Consider the following 24,726-nt stretch of genomic DNA (forward strand, 5'->3'; position numbering starts at 1 on the left):
CATGTTCTGGATATTTATGTACCACTCATCACATTGTACATTACAATAATTTAGACATTATGAAGTATAATATTTACAACAATTTGAACCCATCATTCTATCCCCAGAACCTCCAATATAACTTGCACAATCTATGAATGCTGAGATTATTTGATACGATCCGCAAAATTCACAAACACGCCGCCTTTTAAACCAAAGTTAAGATACAAAGAAGCAATAGTGAATGAATTATTCCTCATATAATTATTGTACCCTTTCAGGTGCCATTAGCTATATTCAAGCGTGAAAAGGACATAGCTCGTAGGCTGGAGTTCGACGGACTGTACATTGCGGAACAACCAGAAGACGACGACCTTAAAAGCCATTGGGACAAACTTGTCATATCTGCTAAGTAAGTTTTAAAGCCTACCATTACTTACAATCTGTCTATAATTCTAGAGTTATACAGCGACTTAGAATTATAGTAAGTGCATTATTACCTAAGTCGCCCCGCTTGCACTTATGTGAATAAAAACGCATATATCGCTTTTATAGTAAAAACTCCATAAAATAAAGTAACACACACGTAGATAACTGTAAAGCTGAAAACTTAAAAAGAATCCTCTTAATGTGTTTGTATTGTCCACAACATGATTTGTTAAAGATTCAATTTTAATTATAATTATTTCATATCTGTATTCAAAAATGTGATCAGCCTGTAGCTTTGAATCATGAGGTCCTGGGTCTAGCTATGATATGTTAAACTTTTCTTTCTTCCAAGAAATTCAAGCAGCCTGGAGTTGAGGAACTGTTTGTTTTAACTCCCGTGTTTGGTCAGCAATTTAAGTCGTCAACCCCGGTCATTATCATTAGCGTCTGAGAGTAATCATTACTCATATAGAGTCTTCACCACTTCAACCTGCTTTAGACCAATAGGGTTTAAAAAAATGTCTTTATCTAATGAAAAAAGAGTATTTAAAAGCGACGATCGACCCTGCAATGAACTATGCTAGTAGGCTGATGATGCATCTCTTTTAGTTTCAAATGATAATATAACTTACTCTCTCCTCAGGTCATTCCCCGTGAACTATTGGGATAAGTTCATCAAAAAGAAAGTCCGCGTAAAGTATTCCGAGACGTATGACTTTGACTCGATATCCAACATGCTGGGTATGGAGAAGACTTCCTTCTCGGCACAGGAAGAGGAAGGCAGCAAGGGATTCTGGCATTAGTGAGTTGATTTTTCTTTTATCTTCATTCTAATGTAACCGATATTATAAACTATGAATAACTATTAACTTCATAAGAAGATTTGAGAGTCATTCAGCGGAATATGGATCGCTTTGCTCTGAGTAATCAGCATAGATCAAGGAGCATAATCTCGAAAGCAAAATGTTGGTCGACTAGGTAGACTGATATTTGTTGGAAATCCGTTATGTCAGCAGTGGATTTCCATCGGCTAAGGAAAATAACAATTATGCTACTTTTCTCCTAGTCTTAGTTGCAAACTGACTTCGACTATCTATTCGCGTATATTAAATCTATCCGAGAAAGTCAGTTCGGCTTTCAATATTGCGGTAAGAAATTAGGCCAATCGCGTTTGTGTGCATAAACTGAAGGAGCGTTATTGACTTCAGACAAGCAGGCGGTCAGTTTTATATATCAACACGCCTGTTAAACGCTACATCAAACCTAACTACATGAAAATCTAGCGGATTTCCCAAAATAGATTGACTGTACCATATTTTGGAGCCACCAGGTCAATAAGGTCCTCCTCCTCCTAAAGAAATTTTGTCCAACCTCTAAATTCTGCTTAATTCCATTTTGAATTTCCAGCATCATAAACATCGACTGGCGCTACCAAGTGTGGAAAGCGGGAGTGACGATAACCGACAACTCTTTCCTCTACTCCCTCTGGTACTTCTCGTTCTCTGTGATGGGCAACTTCAACAACTTCTTCTTCGCCGCCCATTTGCTGGACGTTGCCGTCGGCTTCAAGACCTTGAGGACCATCTTGCAGTCTGTCACGCATAATGGAAAGCAGGTGGGATACCTAAAATTTCTAGATGTAGAGATGTCAATATACCTGAAAAGTTTCTAAGAAGAAATCTAAAAATTTTGTGTAAAATTACTGCTCAAGGATCAAATGCCTCCTTATTTAGCATTCTGTTCTGGCTATGTAGTGAGGTGTACAGACTGGTTTCGTTGACAGTTCAGAAAGAATGTTCCTTTAATTTACACACAAAAATGCGCTTCTACCGTCGCCACTGTCGAAACTGTTATTCATTGTACATACCACCAGCGAGGAGTCTTAACAAACCGTTTCCTAGCGGCTTGCCTTTTAAAAATCCATACATACTGGGACTCGTTCATATTCTTAATTATAATTTATTTTATACGCACTATATTAGCAGAGCATTTCTGCAATCTTTACAAAAAACGCCTGCGCGCATGATTAAAAAAACACATGATCAGCAGTGACGTGCATAAGGATTTTAAAAAGAGTATGCGTTGTAAGTAAAAATTGGAAAATTCTACGTTCCAACTATGAAATAGGTTTGTATTGAGTCTTTAGGGTAGGCAATGAATTTTTGCATCTTTAAAGTGCACGCCACTAATGATTGGGTTACCTATAACAAAATTTCAGCCTTCGCTACTGGTTCATACATCAACTTTTGCAAATAAACGTCTGCCTCTATGCCTCTAGTCCACTGATTGAGTATACCTACAAAATTAGCTTCCACAAATGAACGTCTGCTTCTAATCCATTCCTTTGCATTCTCCAGTTGGTGCTGACGGTGATGCTGCTGACAATCATAGTGTACATCTACACGGTGATCGCGTTCAACTTCTTCCGCAAGTTCTACGTGCAAGAGGAGGACGACGAGGTCAATAGGAACTGCCACGACATGCTTACGGTGAGATGTTTATCTCATCCTTAATCTCTATATCAGTTTACAGATTTTTAATGGTTTTTTTTTATTTTTTTCCGGGACTCGAAATAGTAGAGCTATGAAGTTTGAAGATTTTCTTTATTTTATTTTTTAGTCTCTCATTATTCCTGCAATCTGTCGTGAGACACTCAGCGGGATTTTAAGTATTTGAATTATGGCGTGTTTGGTGCGAAATCCTGTGATTTGCCCAAATATAATGTAGTGTCTATTTCATGACATCGTGTGGTGCTCGGTCTCGTGAGCCTTTTGAAAGTTGTACCGTACCAGCTCTTTTGTGTTAAGTGGGTTTCCGATACTACGCTATTTGTTTCTAAAAATAGTTTAACTTCTAAAGAGTGGTGTGACAGACCATTTGGGTTCCATAAAACTATTTGGAGCTGCTCGAATTTTGACACATGACTGTCATTAAATTATATATATTTTCATAGATTTTCTTTCTTAAGTAAAATTTTAGTAGCTGCGTGGAGGAGATAATTTTGATGCTACATAGCCATGCCTCGAGAATAAAGTTAAGCTATCTGACCCGGTATTTTTTTATTCACCACATCTTCAATCACCTCTTATCACTGCTTTAAAGTCATACATTATCACTCTAAAAATATATTTACACGATTAATGAATTGTGAAAATTTCTAATCCTGAAAGTGAAAGTTTTTTGCGTGCGATTTACGTCTATAAAAGTTATCTAAACGAATCATGCCAAATCGGTAAAAATGACGATTCGTTGATTATGAACTCATTGTTAGCTGTTTGTTACCTACAAAATTACAAGCTGAGAGGAGCATTTAATGCTTCTCTTTGAAATTGAAGCATCCTGTGAGGGAGTGAACTATTAAAAGCAGGCTGGTGACGTAAGATTAACAGTTTGGGTCTTATCGAGTCTCGAGGAAAACCTTGCTATTGCTTGCCCGGGCAAGAAGGGGGGAACCTTTTGCTTACACTGTAATCTATTCTACACCCTTTCTTGATAAGCCTTTTGGCCATCACCAAGATCTTGGTACAACTGTCTACATTGTCCCGCAGTGTTTCGTGTTCAACTTGTACAAAGGCGTGCGCGCCGGCGGAGGTATCGGCGACGAGCTGGAGCCGCCCGACGGAGACGACTCGGAGGTGTACCGCATCATCTTCGACATCTCCTTCTTCTTCTTTGTCATCATCATCCTGCTAGCTATATTACAGGGTAAGTGACATTCGTCTAACGGTCTTCGACTCGCAATAAGAGCTTTAGCCCTTACGGTTTCCCGCTGGCAAGTCGACGTGACATAGATTACCCTACAATGTGATCTTTATGATAATATGCTAGCATACATCATGTGAGCTGTATGTGCAAGTCTAGTGGATATAACCTCTTCGATTTGGAATTTGGATTAGCCTCCGGGGTATGCACCTCTTTTCAGTTATTTGGTTAATAAATTAAATATCACGTATCTTTAACCGTGAACGAAAAAATCTTGTGAAAACCTGTTAATTGTTAATTATAATGATGATACATACATGTAGATTGTCTGATTTTTCGATTGCACCTAAAAATTCTCGACTGTTAAATCGCTACTTTGATCATGAAATTCAGGTTACTCAGATTAATAGATCTCGGAATGTTCCCTTGTAGATTTTATCCTACTAATATTATGAAATCTAAAGTTTGTATGGATGTTTATTACTCTTTAACGCCGCAACTACTCAATCGATTTGGCTGAGATTTATAGTGAAGCTAGATAATGCCCTGGATCCCAGAAAATCACGCGGGTTTTGTGAAAATCTGAATTGCACGCGGAAGAATTTTCGGGCGTTCTTAGATATGAAATAATTGAATTTTTTGGATAAAGGTTAACCAAAAAGTTGTTGTGTCACAGGTTTGATCATCGACGCGTTCGGTGAGCTGCGTGACCAGCTGGAGTCAGTGAAGGAGGACATGGAGTCCAACTGCTTCATATGCGGCATTAATAAAGACTACTTTGATAAAGTGAGTGACGTATTTAGTATCCATTACGCCTAAGATACACGTAGAGATAATGACATCTTGTCGCCGAAGCCTTAATATACCTCTCTCTGTCACTACAATATGACAAAAGAGAGAGCGATATTACCGGTTCGGTTACACATTCGCTTGTCTTCATGACATATATAGTGGGTCCTGTGGCGTGCACAAGATTTTTAACTAGGGTATGCACTATAGGTACAAATTGTACAAAATGGAAAATTCCTGGTCCAATTCTGGTTCGTAATGAATCCTCAGGGTATGCATTGCGTTTATGCATCTATGAAGTGTACGCCACTGAGTGGGTCTGGCCTAGTACCTTCATGCTTCATGACATATATCCTGGCCTGGCTAGGCCTTAGTGGCCCTGAAAATAGGCTGATATTTAATGATGAAATACTGTTTGAAGGTTCCGCACGGTTTCGACACTCACGTGCAGCGGGAACACAATCTGGCGAACTACATGTTCTTCCTCATGCATCTCATCAACAAACCCGACACTGAGTATACAGGTAATACATACATGCATACATACGCCCCGATAAGCCCCGCCCCCCAAAAATTACTAAAATTCGGCAGATGCCGACCTACTAAAAACGTTACAACGACTTAAGTATTGAACCTATCTATACTTATAATAAATCTGTAGAGAGGTCAATTCTATACATTCTCCACCGATTTTAACGAAACTTGGTACAATTGTTCTGCATACTCCTGGGCAGGTTATAGTATACTTTTCACCACGCTACGATCAATAGGAGCAGAGCAGTGAAGAGAAATGTTGGGAAAATCGGAGAAGTTTTTTTTTTTTATTCTTTACAAGGTAGCCCTTGACTGCAATCTCACCTGATGGTAAGTGATGATGCAGTCTAAGATGGAAGCGGGAACTTGTTAGGAGGAGGAAGAAAATCCACACCCCTTTCGGTTTCTACACGGCATCGTACCGGAACGCTAAATCGCTTGGCGGTACGTCTTTGCCGGTAGGGTAGTAACTAGCCACGGCCGAAGCCTCCCACCAGCCAGACCTGGACCAATTAAGAAAATCTCAACCTGCCCAGCCGGGGATCGAACCCAGGACCTCCGTCTTATAAATCCACCGCGCATACCACTGCGCCACGGAGGCCGCCAAAAGTTACTCCATTTCAAGTAATCATTTATGACGGGTAGGGGTAGGATAGGGATAGGGTAGAGTAGGGTAGGGGTAGGGAAAAACGGGAGAAGTTACTCCATTTTTACAGCGATACTACTGTAAGGGCTGGATTAAAGAGGTCTAAGGGCGGACGAAGTCGCGGGCGTCCGCTAGTTTGAAAATAAAATACCACGTCCTGCAGGGGAGAAAATAGAATATAACTTTACCGTTGTATTTAACCCGCCAACAAATATCTAGTTATAAGGGGCTAACAGAACTACTACGAGTACGATTGCATAATAATAATAAATAACGTATTAGGCCTCAGTAAACCTAAAATTATTTTTAAATTATTGAACATTTAAATTTTTAATTTACTTTGATGAAACAAAAGTCGCCTTCCAAAAAAAAAATACCTACTTGTGGTGCAGTGCCACCTTAATTTTGATTAACATTCCAATCATTGTACGGTCTTAGTTCCCAAGAGTTGATTTTCATATAATTTTCTTTCTGGCTAAAACTAGCGATATACAGGATGGGCAGAAAGAATGCTAAATAGGCACTTAGCATTCTTTCTACCCAACTGTATCATGTTAAAAATAATTCTAACTTTTTTCCAGGTCAAGAAACATACGTATGGAAAATGTATACACAAAGATGCTGGGACTTCTTCCCAGTTGGTGACTGCTTTAGGAAGCAATACGAAGATGGAACGGGAGAATAGTTTATAAATACTTGTTAATATTGTTAGCCAAAAACGTTCCCTAAAATTACTTATCGCCATTATCTCTTTCTTTTCTATTCGATGTGTAAAGGACAGCGATAGTCGGCAACCAGGGGGAAATTGCATAACGTGATTGTTTGACAGCAAATCCATTCCATTATAAATGTCAAACTGACAGTTTTCTTAAGACTTTGACATATATTTCATTAAATGGATCCGATCAAGTTACGCAATTACCCACAAAGTTGGCATGCGTGAAGTACGAAAATGTTATTTCAAAATTTAAATATCGATTAACATTGTTGCTCAAAATTTTCACAGATTAAATAAATAAAACGGTCACTGAAGTAGAATATCTTTGCTCTATGTAACCAGAGTATAAACTTTTTGATAAAAATGACTAATAGCTTCCCGCCATATTTTAATTCGTTTGTAAATTGACAATTTTCCATAGATAATTTGACACAAAAGAGAAATTCATCTTATCTTGACAGCAAAGTATTGTCGTTCAAAAATTAAGCTTCGATCTAAAATAATTATTATTTTTCCTTTTTAATTACATAGTGTTTAGAGATAAATGTGTATAAATACATTTTATTTAAAATTTCAATCTTCTGTCGCTTCCGAAAAATATTGTTAAGAATAATAATTAATTAAGGGGCCTTTCCAAGAATATAAAGTTTTCTATTTAAACTTTTTCGATATAGTTTATGTAAGATAATTATTTAAACGTGTTATAAATAAAATAAATCTTTAATTTATTGAATTACTGTGGTTTTATTAGAACGGTTAGCCATGGCCAAAGCTATACCGAAAATTTTCTTAGAAGTCTTATCACCAAAACAAACCCGTCTTGTCACTAAAATCACATATTTCACTTACGTTATACGTAATTTCTAAAGAACAAAGTGTCTAAATCCTTTATTATACGCATACAGTACGAATTACACCAAAAACTACACCGAATTTACGATTTATTCACATTTATTTTCTGAAAAACAAAATCACAACGAGATTAATTTGCACAGCTTAACTACGATTACGGCAATTTGACATTTCGTAACGCTAGATTGTCTATGAAAAGCAAGGATGGGTAAATAACATCGAGCGTTAACTTATCGATAAATGATAATGAATGATTCTTTAATAATTGATATGTTGTTAGTTTAAAGATGTGAAAATGAAATATTTTATAATCATTTTATTTTAAAAAATAGTTTTTTAATAAAAATGTTATACAATACATATGCTCACGTTATTCTATAGCGAAAGATATCTTACGAATAGTAGCATTATTCAAACACTGGTATGGATAACATTATCTCAATACGATTTTTAATAAAAATCGTCAAATCAAGATTTTAACAAAAACTAACAATGTAAATTTAATTTGCAAAATGCGCGCGATCAGCTGTTTTCCAAGAGGTCAAATAAGCAGGTCACGACTAATAGGTATCTATCTATACAAAGTCACAAACAAACTGCGCGACGTTGTATTGCCGACCGCCGCCGGTGCCGAGGAAAATAATTGCTATCTCTCTCTAACCTAAGCCGCGCGGCGTGGTTAATAGGTATTTTCAAAATATTGAAACTTTAGGTCATTTCGCTAGACGCTACGCTATTTTTTCTTTAGTTCGTGTTCGGCGGTCTGTTGACAAATAAACCAAAATTCAAAAACCTTTGTGTATGTTCTATGTTATGTTAGTAGTGATTTTCTGTAACGAATACTCATACAATTGTGTCGTTTGTATTGTGTGTGTTTGTGTGTGTTGACTGAGAAGTCTTGAAATGCTTAGATCAAATCAATTCAGTACTCATGAATATTGTACCTACTATGACGACAGAACGTCTCGTAAACGAGAAACAACCTGAAGTAAGTTAATTACCTGTACCTAGTTAAAAACTTGTAAAGTATAAAAAATAGGTATTAGATAGGTAAGTGTAGCCAGCCGATTTGCTGTCGATGCATACGTACCTACTCGTACGTACACAGTAGATTGCGGAGCGTTGTTATCGCATTGTTAGCTGTACATTGCGTGCTCAAAATTTTCAAAATCTGAATTTTCTCATTTCCCACGTAATTGTTATTTAAAATATCGTTGTGGAAACTAAATTTAAACTCTTCACGCAGTTTTCGGTATCATGTCCCTTACACCCAGTATGTACGTGGATACGTGCACACTTTTTCGAAGTATAAGCAAATCTTGGACGTTAGTACGTCCCCAAAAGATTAAAGAAAGAGACGGCCGCGTGGCGCAGTGGGTAGTGACCCTGCTTTTTGCATCCACGGCTGTGGGTTCGATTCCCACAACTGGAAAATATTTGTGTGATGAGCATGAGTGTATATAAGTATTTATATGTAATATATAATTGTATATTAATACTATAATATTAGCACCCATAACACAAGCTACTCTGTATGCTTACTTTGGGGCTAGATAGTGATGTGTATTGTTTAAGTATATTTATAATAATAATAAAAAAAGATTACCCCATTTCTTAACCACGCGTACCCATAGGCATAAACCGTGCACCGTTCACCGTTTGTGACACGTGATATTTAATTTCTTAAAATGCACACAACCGACAAACGTTACTATACGTTCCCTTTTAAGATAACGTAGTATAGTAACGGATGTTTTAGTTTAGGTATTTCAGTTATAACGATACCTAATTGATATCGTTCCGATGCCCGCCGTTAACTTCTCAACCCTACTGATTGTCTTTGATTCATAGTCGGCCATTATTGTTGTGTAAAAAAGTCATCTAAGTAAATTTCGAGTATACTGAACCCAACTTGGTTCAATTTAAAAATTACAATTTTTATTATGGATACAAGCTCAAAATTAAGACGATGCAATTTAAAAGATAAACATTTTCTGCGAGAAAATGTTTCCTCCTCTCTTATATACTTTCTCTGACTATGAGTATATAAGTGAGAAGGAAAGGAAATGGTCCAAAATTGTATGGAGCCCAGGATCAGTCATTGTACCCTGGCGGATATAAAAGAAAATATTTTTTTTAACTATTTTTGATTATACAAATCTACGAATTTACTTTAATTCTTTCGAAATAATATACATTATCTCCCAAGGAATGCAACACTAATGACATTTTCAATGCAGTAATCGATTTGAGGTTTGCTGTCAATTGTCATATCATAGTTGCTTTATGGGCGCCATCTTGATTTAACTCAAACTTTGGTTTTAATTTTATTTATTTCTTTTTATTTAGTTACATTTATTCACTTTAATAAATTTTAATAAAATAGTGGACCTGAAATGGTCCGTCTCCTTTGTTTTCAAATTTCAAATCGAATTTGAATAATGTCACTTTTGTTCACATATTGATTAGTCACCCCTCTGGTGATTAAAAAAATAAAAAGAACTAAATATAATCGAAAAAATTGGAATTTCTGGAATTAGGTAGTACGCAGTTTCCTAGGGACCTTCAAACATCATTACAAACCATTTAAAATGCATGGATAGTATTGTTTCATGTACCGATATCATTCATTTTACTCAAGCGATGAATAAAAATAAACTTGATATAGAAATATATAATTTATTAAGTTAATTAATATTTACAACGTTGATTTTGCATACTTAATACTTAAGGTTAAGGACTCATAATCTTAGGTGTAACCATTGATTGAATCAGTCTTATGTACTAAGATACCACCCAAGCTTTTCTGGGTAGGGATTTTTTTCATTACAAGTTAGCCCTTACCTACAATCTCACCTGATGTTAAGTGATGATGCAATATAAGTGTGGGCTTATTTATTATTTTAGTTAGCATACGCGCGCGATTTTGTGCCAGAAAATCCATGCCGTGTAAGTTTTTATCCCCTTTTCAACCCCAATACATTTTACATTTTGAAGTTAAGGACTTTTCTGAAAAATTTCAACCCCTTATGGATTATAAATTTTTAAGCGAATTATTTTTATATTTTAGGGTACCTCAAAAGGAAAAAACGGAATCCTTATAAGATCACTTTGCCGGTCTGTCAGTAGAGATCCTTTACCTTGATGACGCATTGAGGCACTGTAGTTGAAATTAAAACTAAAGTCTACAGACCCTTGAAGCTGTGAAAGGTCAAACAAGTTGACGGTACAAAAAAGATATGGCCGCTAATGCCACATTAAGGCTGCCTGTCCACTGAAGCGAGGGAACGGACTAATGCGGACAGAGTTGCAGACAATGTTGCAGAAAAAAATATTTACCCCCGCTCCGTTTTCCTGCACCGCTTACCATGTTTATATGAATTTTTAAACTAGCTCGCAAGTCCCTGTCCACTTAAGAGGAGTGAAGATATCGTGCAATCATATTGGTTAATGTTTCTCCGTTTCTCAGCTCCGCTGCCTCGCTCCGCTTCGGTGGACTGGCAGCCTAAATCTCAGGTCTACAGCCCCTTGAAGCAGTGAAAAAGTCAAACTTCCAAGTTGACGTAAAAAAGATACAGCCGTTTATGCCACAAAAAATCTGATACCCCAATTACTGTTTGTCACTTATTCTTTTTCTCAAAATTTCTTTGGCTTTTTTGAATCCTAAATTTAATTAACAGACGGTTGTTTATGAGCTAAATATAGGGTGAAAATGCTTGTTAAAGCGCTTACAAGGAATATAACATCAAACCACCGGTGGTAGAAGTTGAATTGCAGCTCCCCCAACACCTGCGTTATAATTATTCTATACTCTGAAGGCATGTTCATACGCATCAATAGGACGGACGAACAAAAATACATGCCCATTATTTGAGCGAGTATTAAAACTATAATGTTCGACGACTTGGAGGACGATATCTTGTAGAAGAACTGTAAAAGACAGAAATGGTGGGTTATATGATTTATATTCATTGACCTCGTTTAATATAAAAGGACGCACAATCATGCAGAAAATTTCACTTAAAAACTGGCCAATTTTGCTTTGACAGTTTTAGATTTATTGGTAAAGAAAATTGAACCTAAACGCTTTTAATATAGTCCAATCTATACTAATATTATAAAGAGGTAAAGTTTGTAAGTTTGTAAGTTTGTCACATTTTTTAAATGGGGTAATCTTCGGAACTACTGGTCCGATTTTAAAAATTCTTTCACCAGTAGAATGCTACATTATCGGGGAGTGCTATAGGCTATATTTTATATTGGTATCATATATATTAGCCGAGTTATCACAGTTTTTGTCATACAGGTCGGACCGAAAATCCTCTTAGGCAGACTTATGCGCATGCGCTGCCTTAACCATTGTGTAAAATTGAAATTAATGTATGGAGGCTTTATGTATCTTTAAAAGTTCTACAAAAAAGTCCGCGACACCATATACCTATCTTCTATACATTAGCAGATATAGTACCTTTTGTGTTTTAAAAATTATTAATTTTATATACTTAGGTTTGCGTCATTATTTATGCTACTTAACTTAAATCCTTATCAAAATAAATTATTTAATAATCACAAGGATGTTATGGAGATAAGATTTGCCCTTTATAGTATGTTAATTAGTTAAATAGTTTCGGAGATAATACAAAATTTCTAAAAGGCGGAATGCCGCTTATGTTTAAGCGCCAACCGCCAAATTAAGTTGAACCTTCCTCTATAGGTTTCTACGTATTTTATAGGGATCAGCATTTTTGGTTACTAAACTCTATGTAGGCGTTTTATCCATTTACCAATAGATGGCGTTGAGCAAAAACACCATATTTTTGTACGGCGCTAGGGAGATTTATGCCGACTACATTATGATCGAAATTGATTGTTCACTTCATACATTGGTGTTGGTGGTGAAAAATTTACTTGGATTTTGGCAAGTCGATGATAATTATTAATGATTATGTTCTACTTCCAGGCACGTACCACGTAGGTAGTTAAAGTTAGCTAGGTACTGTTTGTCTGACTCTGTCTATTTACGTATTTGCTTTTTGTTTTTAGATTTAGAAATAGAGTTAGAGATTAGAGGACCTCTAATCTCTAACTTAGCGAACTAAGTTTTAGCGAGTACGACTCACCTCTATAGAGATTAGAGACATACTTTAAGTTTTAATTTATAGTTTAGATACGTCGTACTTTCTTTGTGTTTGTTTAGGTTCAGGACCAGGTTCAGGTAATCAGGTTTAAATTCAAATAAATAATTTGTAATTTTATTTTATTCGTTTCGTTTCGACTTTCGACTTTCGTCATACGTATTTCGTGTAATTAGATATTATTTCGTTTTATGGTATTATTTCGATTGTTGTGTATATAAATTAATTAAAACTTAGTAAGTGTAATTATAGTGTTTTGTGTTAACTTAATTTTGTAAAAGATATACATACGTAGTCTATATCTATACTAATATTATAAAGAGGTAAAGTTTGTAAGTTTGTCACATTTTTTAAATGGGGTAATCTTCGGAACTACTGGTCCGATTTTAAAAATTCTTTCACCAGTAGAATGCTACATTATCGGGGAGTGCTATAGGTTATATTTTATATTGGTATCATATAAATTAGCCGAGTTATCACAGTTTTTGTCATACAGGTCGGACTGAAAATCCTCTTATACAGACTTATTCGCATGCGCTGCCTTAACTATTGTGTAAAATTGAAATTAATATATGGAGACTTTATTTATGTATCTTTAAAAGTTCTACAAAAAAGTCCGCGACACCATATATCTATCTTCTATATATTAGCTGATATATAGAAGAAAAAAGGCTTTTTGTGTTTTAAAAATTATTAATTTTATATACTTAGGTTTACGTCATTATTTATACAACTAAACTTTAATCCTTATTAAAATAAATTATTTAATAATTACAAGGGTATTATGGAGATAAGATTTGCCCTTTACAGTATGTTAATTACTTAAATAGTTTCGGAGATAATACAAAATTTCTAAAAGACGCAGAAATTCCACTATATGACGCCCGGCGCTTTCATTTACGTAGTTCCCGTTCCCGTGTGAATATGGGGATCAAACATAGCCTTGGACACTCGCAAATAACGTAGCTTTCTATTGGTAAAACAATTTTCCAAATCGGTCCAGTAGATCCAGAGATTACCTCCTACAACCACACGAACTTTACCTCTTTATATTATTAGCATAGAAGTCTCTATTTCTCTTGGTCATACCACCACTCTCGAAGGACTGGACCGATTTTGCTAAGGGTAGGAGTAAGATAGAGAAGTTACAGGGTAGGTTAGGGTACGGGTAGGGAAGCGTAGGGGTAGTGTAGGGGTAGGGTAGGTTTAGGGCCGGGTTTAGGGTAGTGGTAGGGTCGGGGTAGAGGTAGGGTAGTGGTAGGGTAGAGGTACGGGTAGGATAGGGAAGTGGCAGGGTAGGGGTAGGATAGGCGTGAGATAGGGGTACGGGTGGGATAGGGGTAGGAAAGGGATAGGGTACGGGGAGGGTACGGGTAGGATTGGGGTATGGTATAGGTAAGGTAGGGGTAGGGTAGGGGTAGGGTTGGGGCAGTGGTAGGGTTGGGGTAGTGATAGGGTAGGGGTAGGGTAGGGGTAGGGTAGGTTAGGTTAGGTTAGGGGGTAGTAGTAAAATTGACATCGAATTTTACGCAGACGAAGTCGCGGGCGTCCGCTAGTATTCAATAAAATCCCAAATTCAAAACAAATCCAACCTTTAGGATTGAGTTTAAGGTTGAGTTTGCAAATGCGACTACTTGAATTGAGTGCCAAGAAGTTGTGTTTGGCACTCATTGAGTGGGGACGTTTTTTTGGTCGCTGATAGTGCATTCACTTTTTAATAGGAGATCGATATTATGCTAACAGTTGATATTTAGACGGCCTCACATACCTTAGTGAGGGTCAGAAGCAGTCCCCTGATGCTGGTGAGCACTATACAGCCCACCAGTATGAAGGACACGTGCTGTGACCAGAACGACACGTCGATGTTCCACCCGAGCCAGTGCACCACTATTTCCAAGCCTCGCGTCACTGGATCCTTCTTGCCGACTCGATCGAACACTATGTTTATTGTTGACTGGAACAAAAAAAAGTCTTTTAAATTTGAAACACAGCAGCATCATCAGCTAGTAAAGGAAGTAATTAAATAGGTAAGTAATTAATTAATTAATTAGGCTGATTTAAATCGCAAAATAAAATTAGGGGGTGACCAGGTAATAGGTTATTCAATGAATTATTTTTTAAGTTACAGAAGTGGTCATTATAGATTTAGGCCCGGATAAAAGGGCTAAAATTTAGAGAGATATGCTTTGAGTAAGCTCTGAGTGATCGAATCAGAAATGAGGAGATCCGCAGACGCAGCAAAGTCACTGACAAAGCTCAGCGAGTTGCAAAGCTGAAGGGGCTATGAGCAGGTCACCTAAAGCAGTTCGAAGAGCCGATGGACGTTGGGGTCCCAAAGTGCTGAAATAGCAACTCCGCACCGGAAAGCGCAGTGTTGGTTGCAGGGAGCCGCTGGATGCTGGCGGCTTGAGACTGTTTTGTTTGGCAGTTCATGCAAGAGGCCTATGTCCAGCAGTGGACGACCATCAGCTGTTAATGATAATGATGATAGATTTAGGAATTCATGTCCCAGATGTCTCAAGGACACAATCATTTTGAAGTATTTTAAGAATTATGGTCTACATAACCAAACATGACAACAAGTCAAAAAAAATTAAATATCTAGACAATTACAGATATTAAATACTAAACAAATACCATTTGTTAGTACTCACAATGAATATCTTCCAAATGCAGTACAAAGAAAAGAAGTACCCCAGAAAGTTGAAGTACTTCCCCTGGAATGTTCTCGACCACTCTATCTTCTCCCGCATCGTTCTAGCGTCGTGCGCTTCTAGGAACAGTTGCCTGCTCAACTCCTCTAGACCTGATATCTCTTGACGCAGTTGTGCTATATCTGAAATAATATATAAGGTTAATTAACAATTAACTAGATTTCATTTCATCATTCATCACGACTTTACTCCCATCGCGACGAAAGAGAGCGATATTTTTATGTTCACTACTATTGATCGACCAAATGTCTCCGCCGTCATGAGATATGTTATTGACACTTGCTAGGTTTACTACTGTCAATCATAATGACTGGGACTGATGGTTTAACATGCAGGTATACTAACAGTAGCCTGTCAATATATATATATATATATATATATATATATATATATATATAAAGACAAAATATTAATTTATACAAACAAAAAGGAGATTTAAACTCACGTCTTACTAGACACGGGTATAAGTTAGTTATTTCTGCATAACGTCTCCAAAGAGTAAAAAAATCTTTCGTAGGTTTGGGTGTACTCTTCTATAAAAAGATCCCAAGATCCAAGATTGTGATGGACCTGCCAATGCATAGCTTTAAGCCATGTGTTAAAAAACATTTATTTCGAAGTTACTGCAACATTGATGAGTTCCTTAAAGATAAAAGCGCTTGGAGGCCATTGGATCAGCTTCCACCTTCACACAAAAAGTAAAACTATAAGAAATTGTATTGTAAATTATAATACTGTATGATTTTTTAAAAAGAGCAACTGTTGAGTTTCTTGCTGGTTTCTTCTCAGCAGAACCTGCCTTCCGAACCGGTGGTTCTTCTTTACAAATAGTCAACTGACAGTCAAAAGTAAATAATTTTTGATTTTGATTTTTTGATTTTGCTGTATTTGCCAACGCGTGCCTGAGAAATTATCATTGTAGAAAGAAATGCTTAGTATTTCATACCCCTGCCCAGAACTCGACCTGAAGACCTTGTAAACCAACAAACTTACTAACTTTCAGTGCCCTGGCTTAGAGGATTTCCAATGCTGCCAACACTGGATAGTATATTCCTCCAGAATCCCCTATTCTTTGCCCCGGACTGGTCATTCATGTACTGGTTCCGACCCATGTTGTTGGATTCAGCCAATGCAATCCTCTTCTTCTTCACAAGTATCATGTCCATGGTTTGGAGAAGCTTCTTCTCTATGGATAATACATCTGACTGGGTTACTGGTCTGAAAAATTAAAATGGATATATTCATAAATACTCAATGATACTGTTTTAGAAGATAGACAAAATTATCATTATCATCTCCTTTTCCTTATCCCTTGGGGTCGAAAAATGACAATCTTTTGTTTTGACATATTTTTAATGGTTATGGCTAGTGATTTTATAGCCGGCCGCCTGCCTGACGTCAACCCTGCTTTGGAATTCTCAGTTAGGTGGGTTTTTCTAACAAACTAGACAACTAGGCCTATTATTTCCTTTAGGATAAAGTGTCAGTTGAATCTTTTTCTATACTAATATTATAATGCGCAATATCTGAAATAATAAATAAGATTAATAGAATAGTTGACTCATATCAAATTTATGCTAATATTAAAAAGTTGCAGAGTTTGTTTGTTTGATTGAACACACTAATCTCAGGTACTACTGGTCCGAATTAAAAAATTCTTTTCAGTGTTAGATAGCCCATTTATTGAGGAAGGCTATAGGCTATATATTATCCCAGTATTCCTACGGGAACGAGAACCACGCGGGCTCCGCGTCAGCTAGTTAGATTTAAAGTTTATATACTATAGAACATTCCCTTAAACATAATATGTAGTTGTTGGTTTACCTTATAAATATAGCCATTGATGTATAGGGATAGTTGACAGCACCAAAGCCGGATAGTAAGGCCATGACTGTCACTCCTATAACACCTATCCGTGAGACGCCTTGCTCTATAGAAAATATGCCCTGAAAATATTAAACATTAATTACATTTATAAAAAGTGCAATCAAAAGCTTAACTAAAAACATAAATACTAACTATTACAACTAATTAATTTTATAGTAAGTAATATCTTTCAAATCCATTCATAAATGTACAATGTACATATTTTGTTTTTTTTAATAAATATTTTATTTTTGTTGATGTCAGATATTGATGCAAGTTTGAAGAAAAAGTAAAATAAATAGATTGTGCAATATATTTTTTTTAATAAAAATAAACTCACTTGTTTTGGGCTCAATATAGGGAATGGGTCTCCAATCTTCCAAAAGAAGTATAAATAAATAAACCACACAAACATAGTCAACGGCCGTATCATGTTTTTCGACACTGAAATAAAAAAAAAAGAAAATCATAAATTAAACTAAATTGTAGAAAATAGATAACTAGAATTATTGTAGAGTTTTAGGTGTTGTTTAGGGTGATTTTTTTTCAAAGTGTCTAATGCTATTAAGGAACTTCTAAAACTACCAAGTAAAGAATGTTGTTGAAAATTTAGAACAATTGGAACACAAGAGAAATATTTTGGAAATTACAACTTTAAGGGCAAACAAATGAGAGGGCAGTATTTCCTTTTGTTTTTGTGTTGATAGAAACATACAAAGGGGAATGCAATGACAGCTCTAGGAACCCAGATAGAGCCCTGCATAAGCTAAATAAGATAAATATACTTTATTTGCACACCACAAAGACAAAAACAAGTGAAATAAAAAACAATTATTTCGGTAATTGTGACTATTTGTATTTTTTTTTTATTTTTTCACCATGTATAATATTTGCACACTATTAATTTAGTTGAATGTCGTAAAAAACAATAATTCTTACAAATAAACAATTATTATTATTATTATTATTAAACAAAAAGCTTAGCGTAAAGCTTAGAACAATTAGAAATAGTTTGTTTATTTTTTTTTTGTGGTGCTTTTTCTTTGCAATTGCAATTGCAAATGGTGTTTTTGATTGCAAACATTTTATAAACAAACAATACATGAATTTTAAATAAATAAGTTATGAAATGACTTAAATTTTGTACCTTCATTTCTAATCTGTTTGTTGGTAAACAGTACCCTCGAGTAGGGTGTAGTATACCAATTGAATGATATCCACCAGTAGACACCAGATTGTGTGATTGTGACCAGATGAATTGTCAAAGATAGTGATTTAACCTGCAGGTCAGGCATATCACAAGTAATGTATAAGATACTTACCAAATCTAACATTACTAATGCAGAAGTATGCGATGTAGAATGGTATTAGGGCTATGACCATAAACAGCAGTGAATACAGGCCAACGTTCCAGTGGAAATATCTGGAACTGATAAAAACACATTGGTTAACATTATGTAAATATTGATAAATATTTTATACATTAAAACATAGCAATTAGAACAGACATTATTAGTAGATGACATTTTAATTAGAAAAGACATCTTTTATTAAGTCTATAATAACTTAATCAAAAGCCTAACTATAGGGTAACAGGGCTGCCAAAATTCCACAGGCCCACAGTTCATACAAGACCCTGGCCTACAACTTTATTATGAGCTCACAAGTAAACTTGAAATATTTAAATAAATATGCTTGGGGTTGATGGATTGTCTAAATTCGATAACAGGCTACTTAACTTATACTTATAGAAGCTTTTAATATGAGGTTAATCTATTGCAGGCCTATTATCTATTTTCAAATAAAAATCTACTAACCTTGAGTCCAAATATCCAATGATTTCAAATATGATGAGTTCAAACATTGTGCAGCTGAGAGCGAAGGTGACAGAGAATATGAGTTGCACTAACAAGTGGTGGACCTCGTAGTCTCTGAACAGCTGCTTCACAAAGAAGACCCATCCTCCTACGAAGAAAACAGTCTGCAAAAAAAAAACATTTTTTTATTCATTTTTATGGAGTATGTATGTATAATCAGTTATTATATTAACAACTTTGTTGGTGTAGTTGGTAAGTTTTGCAGCTTTTACATATATAAGAGCTCATAACAAACTTAGCCAGAGGCGGATTATCCGTAAGGCAAACTAGGCACGTGCCTAGGGGCGTGTAGTTACAAGGGGCGTGCGCGCCCAGAATTTTTGAACAAATAAAGAAAATGACATATCGACGATTAAGAACTAAATGCTGATCTATAATCTAAATCTGTAATGATATATTCATAACACACCATCATCTGTCAAAACACTTTAAGGCCTATTTGCCAGAGCAGAGAGGAATCATGAATTTCGATGTTTGTTCTGTCATCCCTCTTGATTTCTTCACAGTAATAACGTCATATTTCATTCGCACATTAGCGTAAGTACAAGGGTCCTGATCTACTAAAGTCTAGGGTTTGATGATACAATGTCATCGTAATTGCAAGAACTACTAGTTAAAATTTATAGTATTTTGATGGCCATTTATAGCTGGTACAGGGGCGCCGATAAAGTGATTGCCTAGGGCGCTCTGGACCTTTAATCCGCCACTGAACTTAGCCATATCCGTGAATTAAGGACATCCAAACATGTTGCAAGTACTTAACTAACTAAATAGCTAACTTCAGCAAATAACAATGTAAAGTGTAACTATTTCCAGGTATGATTGGAAAAGGGTTGAAAGGTTTTGGTCTGTCTTTGCCAATACTATTTGCTTACGCCGAATATCGTTATCCCTGATGCCTTGTAGAAAATGTAATTGACAAAATTGATCAGATCGAATTATACCCTACTGGGTAACTCAGAGTACTGCTTTAAAGGTGTTAGGGAGTTTAAAAATTTTTTGTATTTAATCTTGGGCCATGGGCTACTGTTCATCTTACATTATGATATCTTTGAAAGTACCTACTTACCTGTGAAATTAATATTATGAGAGTGTCCTCCAGGAAAGTCATTATGTAAGGTTTAATATTGCAGATTATCACATACTTATTTATCAAACAAGAGAAACTTGAAAATATTAATTACAAATGCATGGTTATTTTAAAAACAAACATGTTTTCAACTTTTCAGCCGGACCGTATGGGAAAACGAAATGTCAAATTGACAGATCACAGAATAGGGGTGGGCAAAGAACATACTGACTGACTGAAAATTTTGATTAATTTTTTTATAACCAATTCCAATCATCGGTATTTTGAACTCTGGGGTCAACAAATTGTGTCAATCTCGTACATTTTTATTACAGTATTTTATTTAAGTTACACATAATGGTCTATGTCATTACCAAGATCTATGTTGGTTAACTTATCATTTTTAATACTTCTAGATTTACACACTTATTCTCACACAATCCACGCATATTTTGCCAAGTGCCAAATTAATATTATTCTTATAAAAATTAACACATTTAAAAGTTAAAAAAATACCTGATTACATAAGTTTTTTTTTCTAATTAGTTTAAAACGAGATATAGGATGTGCAACCTCGTCATCATTATTATCAGCCTGTTGCTACAAAACTAGGCTTCCCTTCTTAAATAAGAGGTGTTACGGAGCTTAGACAAAACGTTTGTTGCAAAATATTTGCAAAATAATCAAGGATCATCATACGGCTTAAAAATATCGGTTGAATATTAATCGACACATTATACTTATCACAGTTCACTCGATTAGCACTCAGTTGTTCTAATAATGCCTAGTTCAGAATATATTATTATTCTAGTCAAGTACGAACAATAGGCTACTCGCCTACAAAACTAAGAAGATTTTTTGCATAGAGGCAGTCTAGATGCCTAGAAACTCTAATCACATTTTTATTTGTGAAAATAATCTCGTAATTGTAATATTTTTATAAAACAAAATTGTATTTTTATCACATCACCGCAAACGCCAATCATAAACTGTAACGTCATTCGCTACAAGGCATTGGTTTGTGATTGGCCCTTGCAGTGACGTGATATAATCACATCACTGCAAACGCCAATCACGATGAAATGAATGACGTCACATGCTAATGTGTTGTGTTACGGCGGCAAAAATTTTACGTTGATATTTATGCATAAAAAACATTTTTTTCCTGGTTAATAATGACGGGACAAAATAAAATATTGCTTATAATACTTCCATACAGGGTTCCCAACTTAGGGGTTTTCCCCCCAGATTTAGGGGGAATTGTTTAATGATTAATGATTTTATTGTTTAATGATTTAATGATTTTAATATTTCTTTCTTGGCCTAGCGACTTATTGTTGTAAAGTGATAATTGCAATTGGGCAGGCAATATTAATATATTGCTAATCTTAATTATTTTATAATTATCTGTCTGCACTCACAACCATAGTGTACCTATTAATGTCAATTGTCAATGTCATCTTAGTTTATAATATATTGTCTGTGACAATCACTTTTTTCCGCCAGCTCTGCGATAGGGAACACGCAAAATGTAAATTAGCTCTGATTGTTTTAATAAAACTTAGCAATTCCACTGTGACTCTTATTTATACTACATGTATAACCTTAATAAACTCAAGAGGTTATAGGCCGATCACGCGATTTACAAGATTTGGTGAAAATTTTGAGAAAATACATCTACTGCGTGGACCGCGTGGTAACACGTTGTCACCCATTGTCATCAGAGCTCATCAAAAATGGCTTCTGCGAATCCTGTTGCGAGTGGATATCTGCATCATGAAAAGCTAGAAGGCGTGAGTAATTATGTAATCTGGAAATTTAACATGCGTCACTTACTCATCATAGAAGATTTGTGGTCTTGTGTTGAAGGAGCTGAGCCTGTCGATCCTGCAAAGGATTTACGCGCGCTCGCTCGTATAAGTTTATCTGTTAAACCTATATGTGTGCAATATATACGAAATGTTACTACAGCAAAGCAAGCGTGGAACAAATTAAGCTCAGTCTTTGAAGACAAAGGATTCGGGAGGCGTGTCGCATTGTTGAGACTATTACATCACGCTTCATATGCCGATTTTAATAGTATGGAGAAATACTTTGAACATATTACCACTCTTGTACAACAATTGGTAGATATTGGTCGTACCATAGAGGATGCTGAAGTGGCGGAGATAATTTTAAGCGGCCTTCCACAAGAATATGATATAATAGTTTCCAGTCTCGAAGCGGTTGCCTACACAGGTATAATATCCAGTGATTTAGTACGAACCAGGTTGTTGCAAGAAGAAGAACGTCGACGAAGGACTGAAAGCAGAGACGATATGGCCTTTTTGTCAAAGCAACAATACCGTAAGGCTAAAAAGGTACCTGTTTGTGATTTTTGCCAACGCAGTGGACACAAAAAATCAAAATGTTTTAAATACAAGAAAGAACAGCGAGGCAACACAACAACAGCATTGGTGGCCAACTGTTTTGGTGTCTTCGAGAACAAGGACTGGATTGTGGATTCAGGCGCGTCTATGCACATGTGTAAAGAAATAAAGTGGTTTAGTTATATTACAAATTGTGATAGAACTGTACAAGTTGCTGATGGTACAACCTTAAGATGTCTAGGTTACGGTAGTGTTAAGATTCCTATGAAAAATAACAAGACACAATTAGTTACAGACGTTTTATATGTACCTGACCTCTCAACAAATTTAATTAGTGTATATAAATTATGTGAGAAGGCTTTGTCTGTTAAATTTAATAATACTAAATGTTATGTTTTCAAAGGGGAAGTTCTTGTTGTATCTGCCACCAGACAGGGGGGTATTTATATTTTGGACAATGTTTTATATGATTCACAGGAGCAGTCTTTAGCTGTAACCAATGTGAATATTGTGTCCCAGCCACAAAGTTCGCTTGACACAACGGAAAATGCCAAAGTTACACCTGACTTGTGCTTATGGCATAAGCGGCTTGGACATTTGAGTCATCATGGGGTAAGTGTTCTCTGTAAACTCGCTTTTGGTGTTAATATTCACTCGACTCAGCATGGTGCAATCACTAACAAGTGTGTAACATGCGTTGAGGGGAAGCAAGCAGTGCAAAGTTTTCCTAGGGGTGAAGCAAAACGTTCCAAGCAGTTGTTGGAGCTTGTTCATTCTGATGTGTGTGGTCCGATGCCTGTATGTAGTCTGGGTGAGTCTAGATATCTGGTAACGTTTACCGATGATTTTTCTAGAAAAACATATGGCTATTTATTAAAATATAAATCCGAAGTTTTGTCCAAATTTAAATATTTTAAAGCAACTGTTGAAAAGCAAACTGGGTTTTCTATAAAATGTCTGCGAACTGATAGGGGTGGAGAGTATTGCAGTGCTTATTTCTCTAAATATTTACAGAGTGAGGGTATAGTTCATCAAACTACTGCTCCTTATAGTCCGTCTCAAAATGGTGTCTCTGAGAGACTTAACCGGACACTTTTTGAGAAAGTTCGCTGTATGCTTCGTGAAGCTAGTCTTCCTAAAGAGTATTGGGGAGAAGCTGTAATTACAGCTATATATCTTAAGAACAGAAGCCCTACAGCAGCAGTTCCCAATAAAACTCCAGAGGAGGCATGGACAGGTAACAAAGTCAACCTGAGCCATTTACGTGTTTTTGGTTGTCTAGCTATGACACTTATTCCACAGGTAAAAAGAGATAAGCTTGATTCTAAATCAAGATCTTGCATCTTTGTAGGATATTGTGAGAACACTAAGGGCTATAGATTGATTGACCCCACTAACCCTAAGCAGATAATTGTTTCCAGAAATGTAATATTTTTTGAAAACCATTTCTTAAACCACTGTGATAATACAATGATACACTGTGATAGTAGTAATAATAATAATTTTATTTATAATAATATAGGTATGCAAAGCAACCCTATAAATGAAAATTATTCAGGTTTGGATTTGCAAAGCATGGTTCCAACTGAAAATAGAAATATTAATAATAATGTGGATATGCAAAGCATAGGTCCAAATGAAAATAACATGGATTTGCAAAGCAATAGTCCATGCAATCATGAAAATGACATGGTCATTAATTCTAGTCAATCTGAGCGGAATAATGAATTTTTGTCTCCAGTTTCAGGGGAATCTTCCTTCCAAAGTGCTGAGGAGAGTGTGCTGAGTGAAAGAGACAGTAATCAGTCAGATGCAATGGTATGGAACGAGACTATCGTTCGAGGGGAAGGTTTAGTGCTACAGGTTCCCAGTACCAGTTGCGAACGACTGGTTCGTTCCACTCGGAATAAAAAGCCAGATAGGTATAAAGATTATGACTTATCTGATTCATCAGATGTATCTTTTCTTTGTCAATGGTTTATCTATGATGAACCTCAATCTTATGATGAGGCAATGGCAAGTCCTAATAGAGATTGTTGGCTCACAG

The 24,726-nt window shown here is 35.9% G+C and overlaps 2 protein-coding genes across 19 annotated transcripts in view; one reads left to right on the forward strand and one right to left on the reverse strand.

Moving 5' to 3' along the window:
- Positions 1-7,530, forward strand: part of LOC112049806 (ryanodine receptor) — a 143,918-nt gene extending 136,388 nt beyond the window's left edge. For all 18 annotated transcript variants that reach the window (XM_052887104.1, XM_052887089.1, XM_052887090.1 and 15 more), the window contains 8 exons: positions 261-391; positions 1,052-1,210; positions 1,816-2,023; positions 2,766-2,897; positions 3,957-4,113; positions 4,787-4,896; positions 5,321-5,423; positions 6,661-7,530. In XM_052887104.1, coding sequence (XP_052743064.1) covers positions 261-391; positions 1,052-1,210; positions 1,816-2,023; positions 2,766-2,897; positions 3,957-4,113; positions 4,787-4,896; positions 5,321-5,423; positions 6,661-6,764 — 1,104 coding nt within the window. In that variant the 3' untranslated portion in view covers positions 6,765-7,530. The remainder of the gene's footprint in view (positions 1-260; positions 392-1,051; positions 1,211-1,815; positions 2,024-2,765; positions 2,898-3,956; positions 4,114-4,786; positions 4,897-5,320; positions 5,424-6,660) is intronic.
- Positions 7,531-10,312: 2,782 nt separating this feature from the next.
- Positions 10,313-20,501, reverse strand: LOC112049795 (Golgi pH regulator). The gene is made up of 9 exons (XM_024087832.2): positions 20,311-20,501; positions 19,182-19,345; positions 18,687-18,793; positions 17,705-17,808; positions 17,323-17,444; positions 16,496-16,716; positions 15,439-15,620; positions 14,553-14,738; positions 10,313-11,579 (listed from the first exon to the last, which is right to left on the reverse strand). The coding sequence occupies exons 1-9, from the start codon at positions 20,350-20,352 to the stop codon at positions 11,319-11,321; spliced, it is 1,389 nt and encodes a 462-aa protein (XP_023943600.1). The 5' UTR covers positions 20,353-20,501; the 3' UTR covers positions 10,313-11,318.
- Between the last annotated feature and the right edge of the window lie 4,225 nt (positions 20,502-24,726).

This window comes from Bicyclus anynana, chromosome 18 (assembly GCF_947172395.1).
Source record: "Bicyclus anynana chromosome 18, ilBicAnyn1.1, whole genome shotgun sequence".
NCBI lineage: Eukaryota > Metazoa > Arthropoda > Insecta > Lepidoptera > Nymphalidae > Bicyclus > Bicyclus anynana.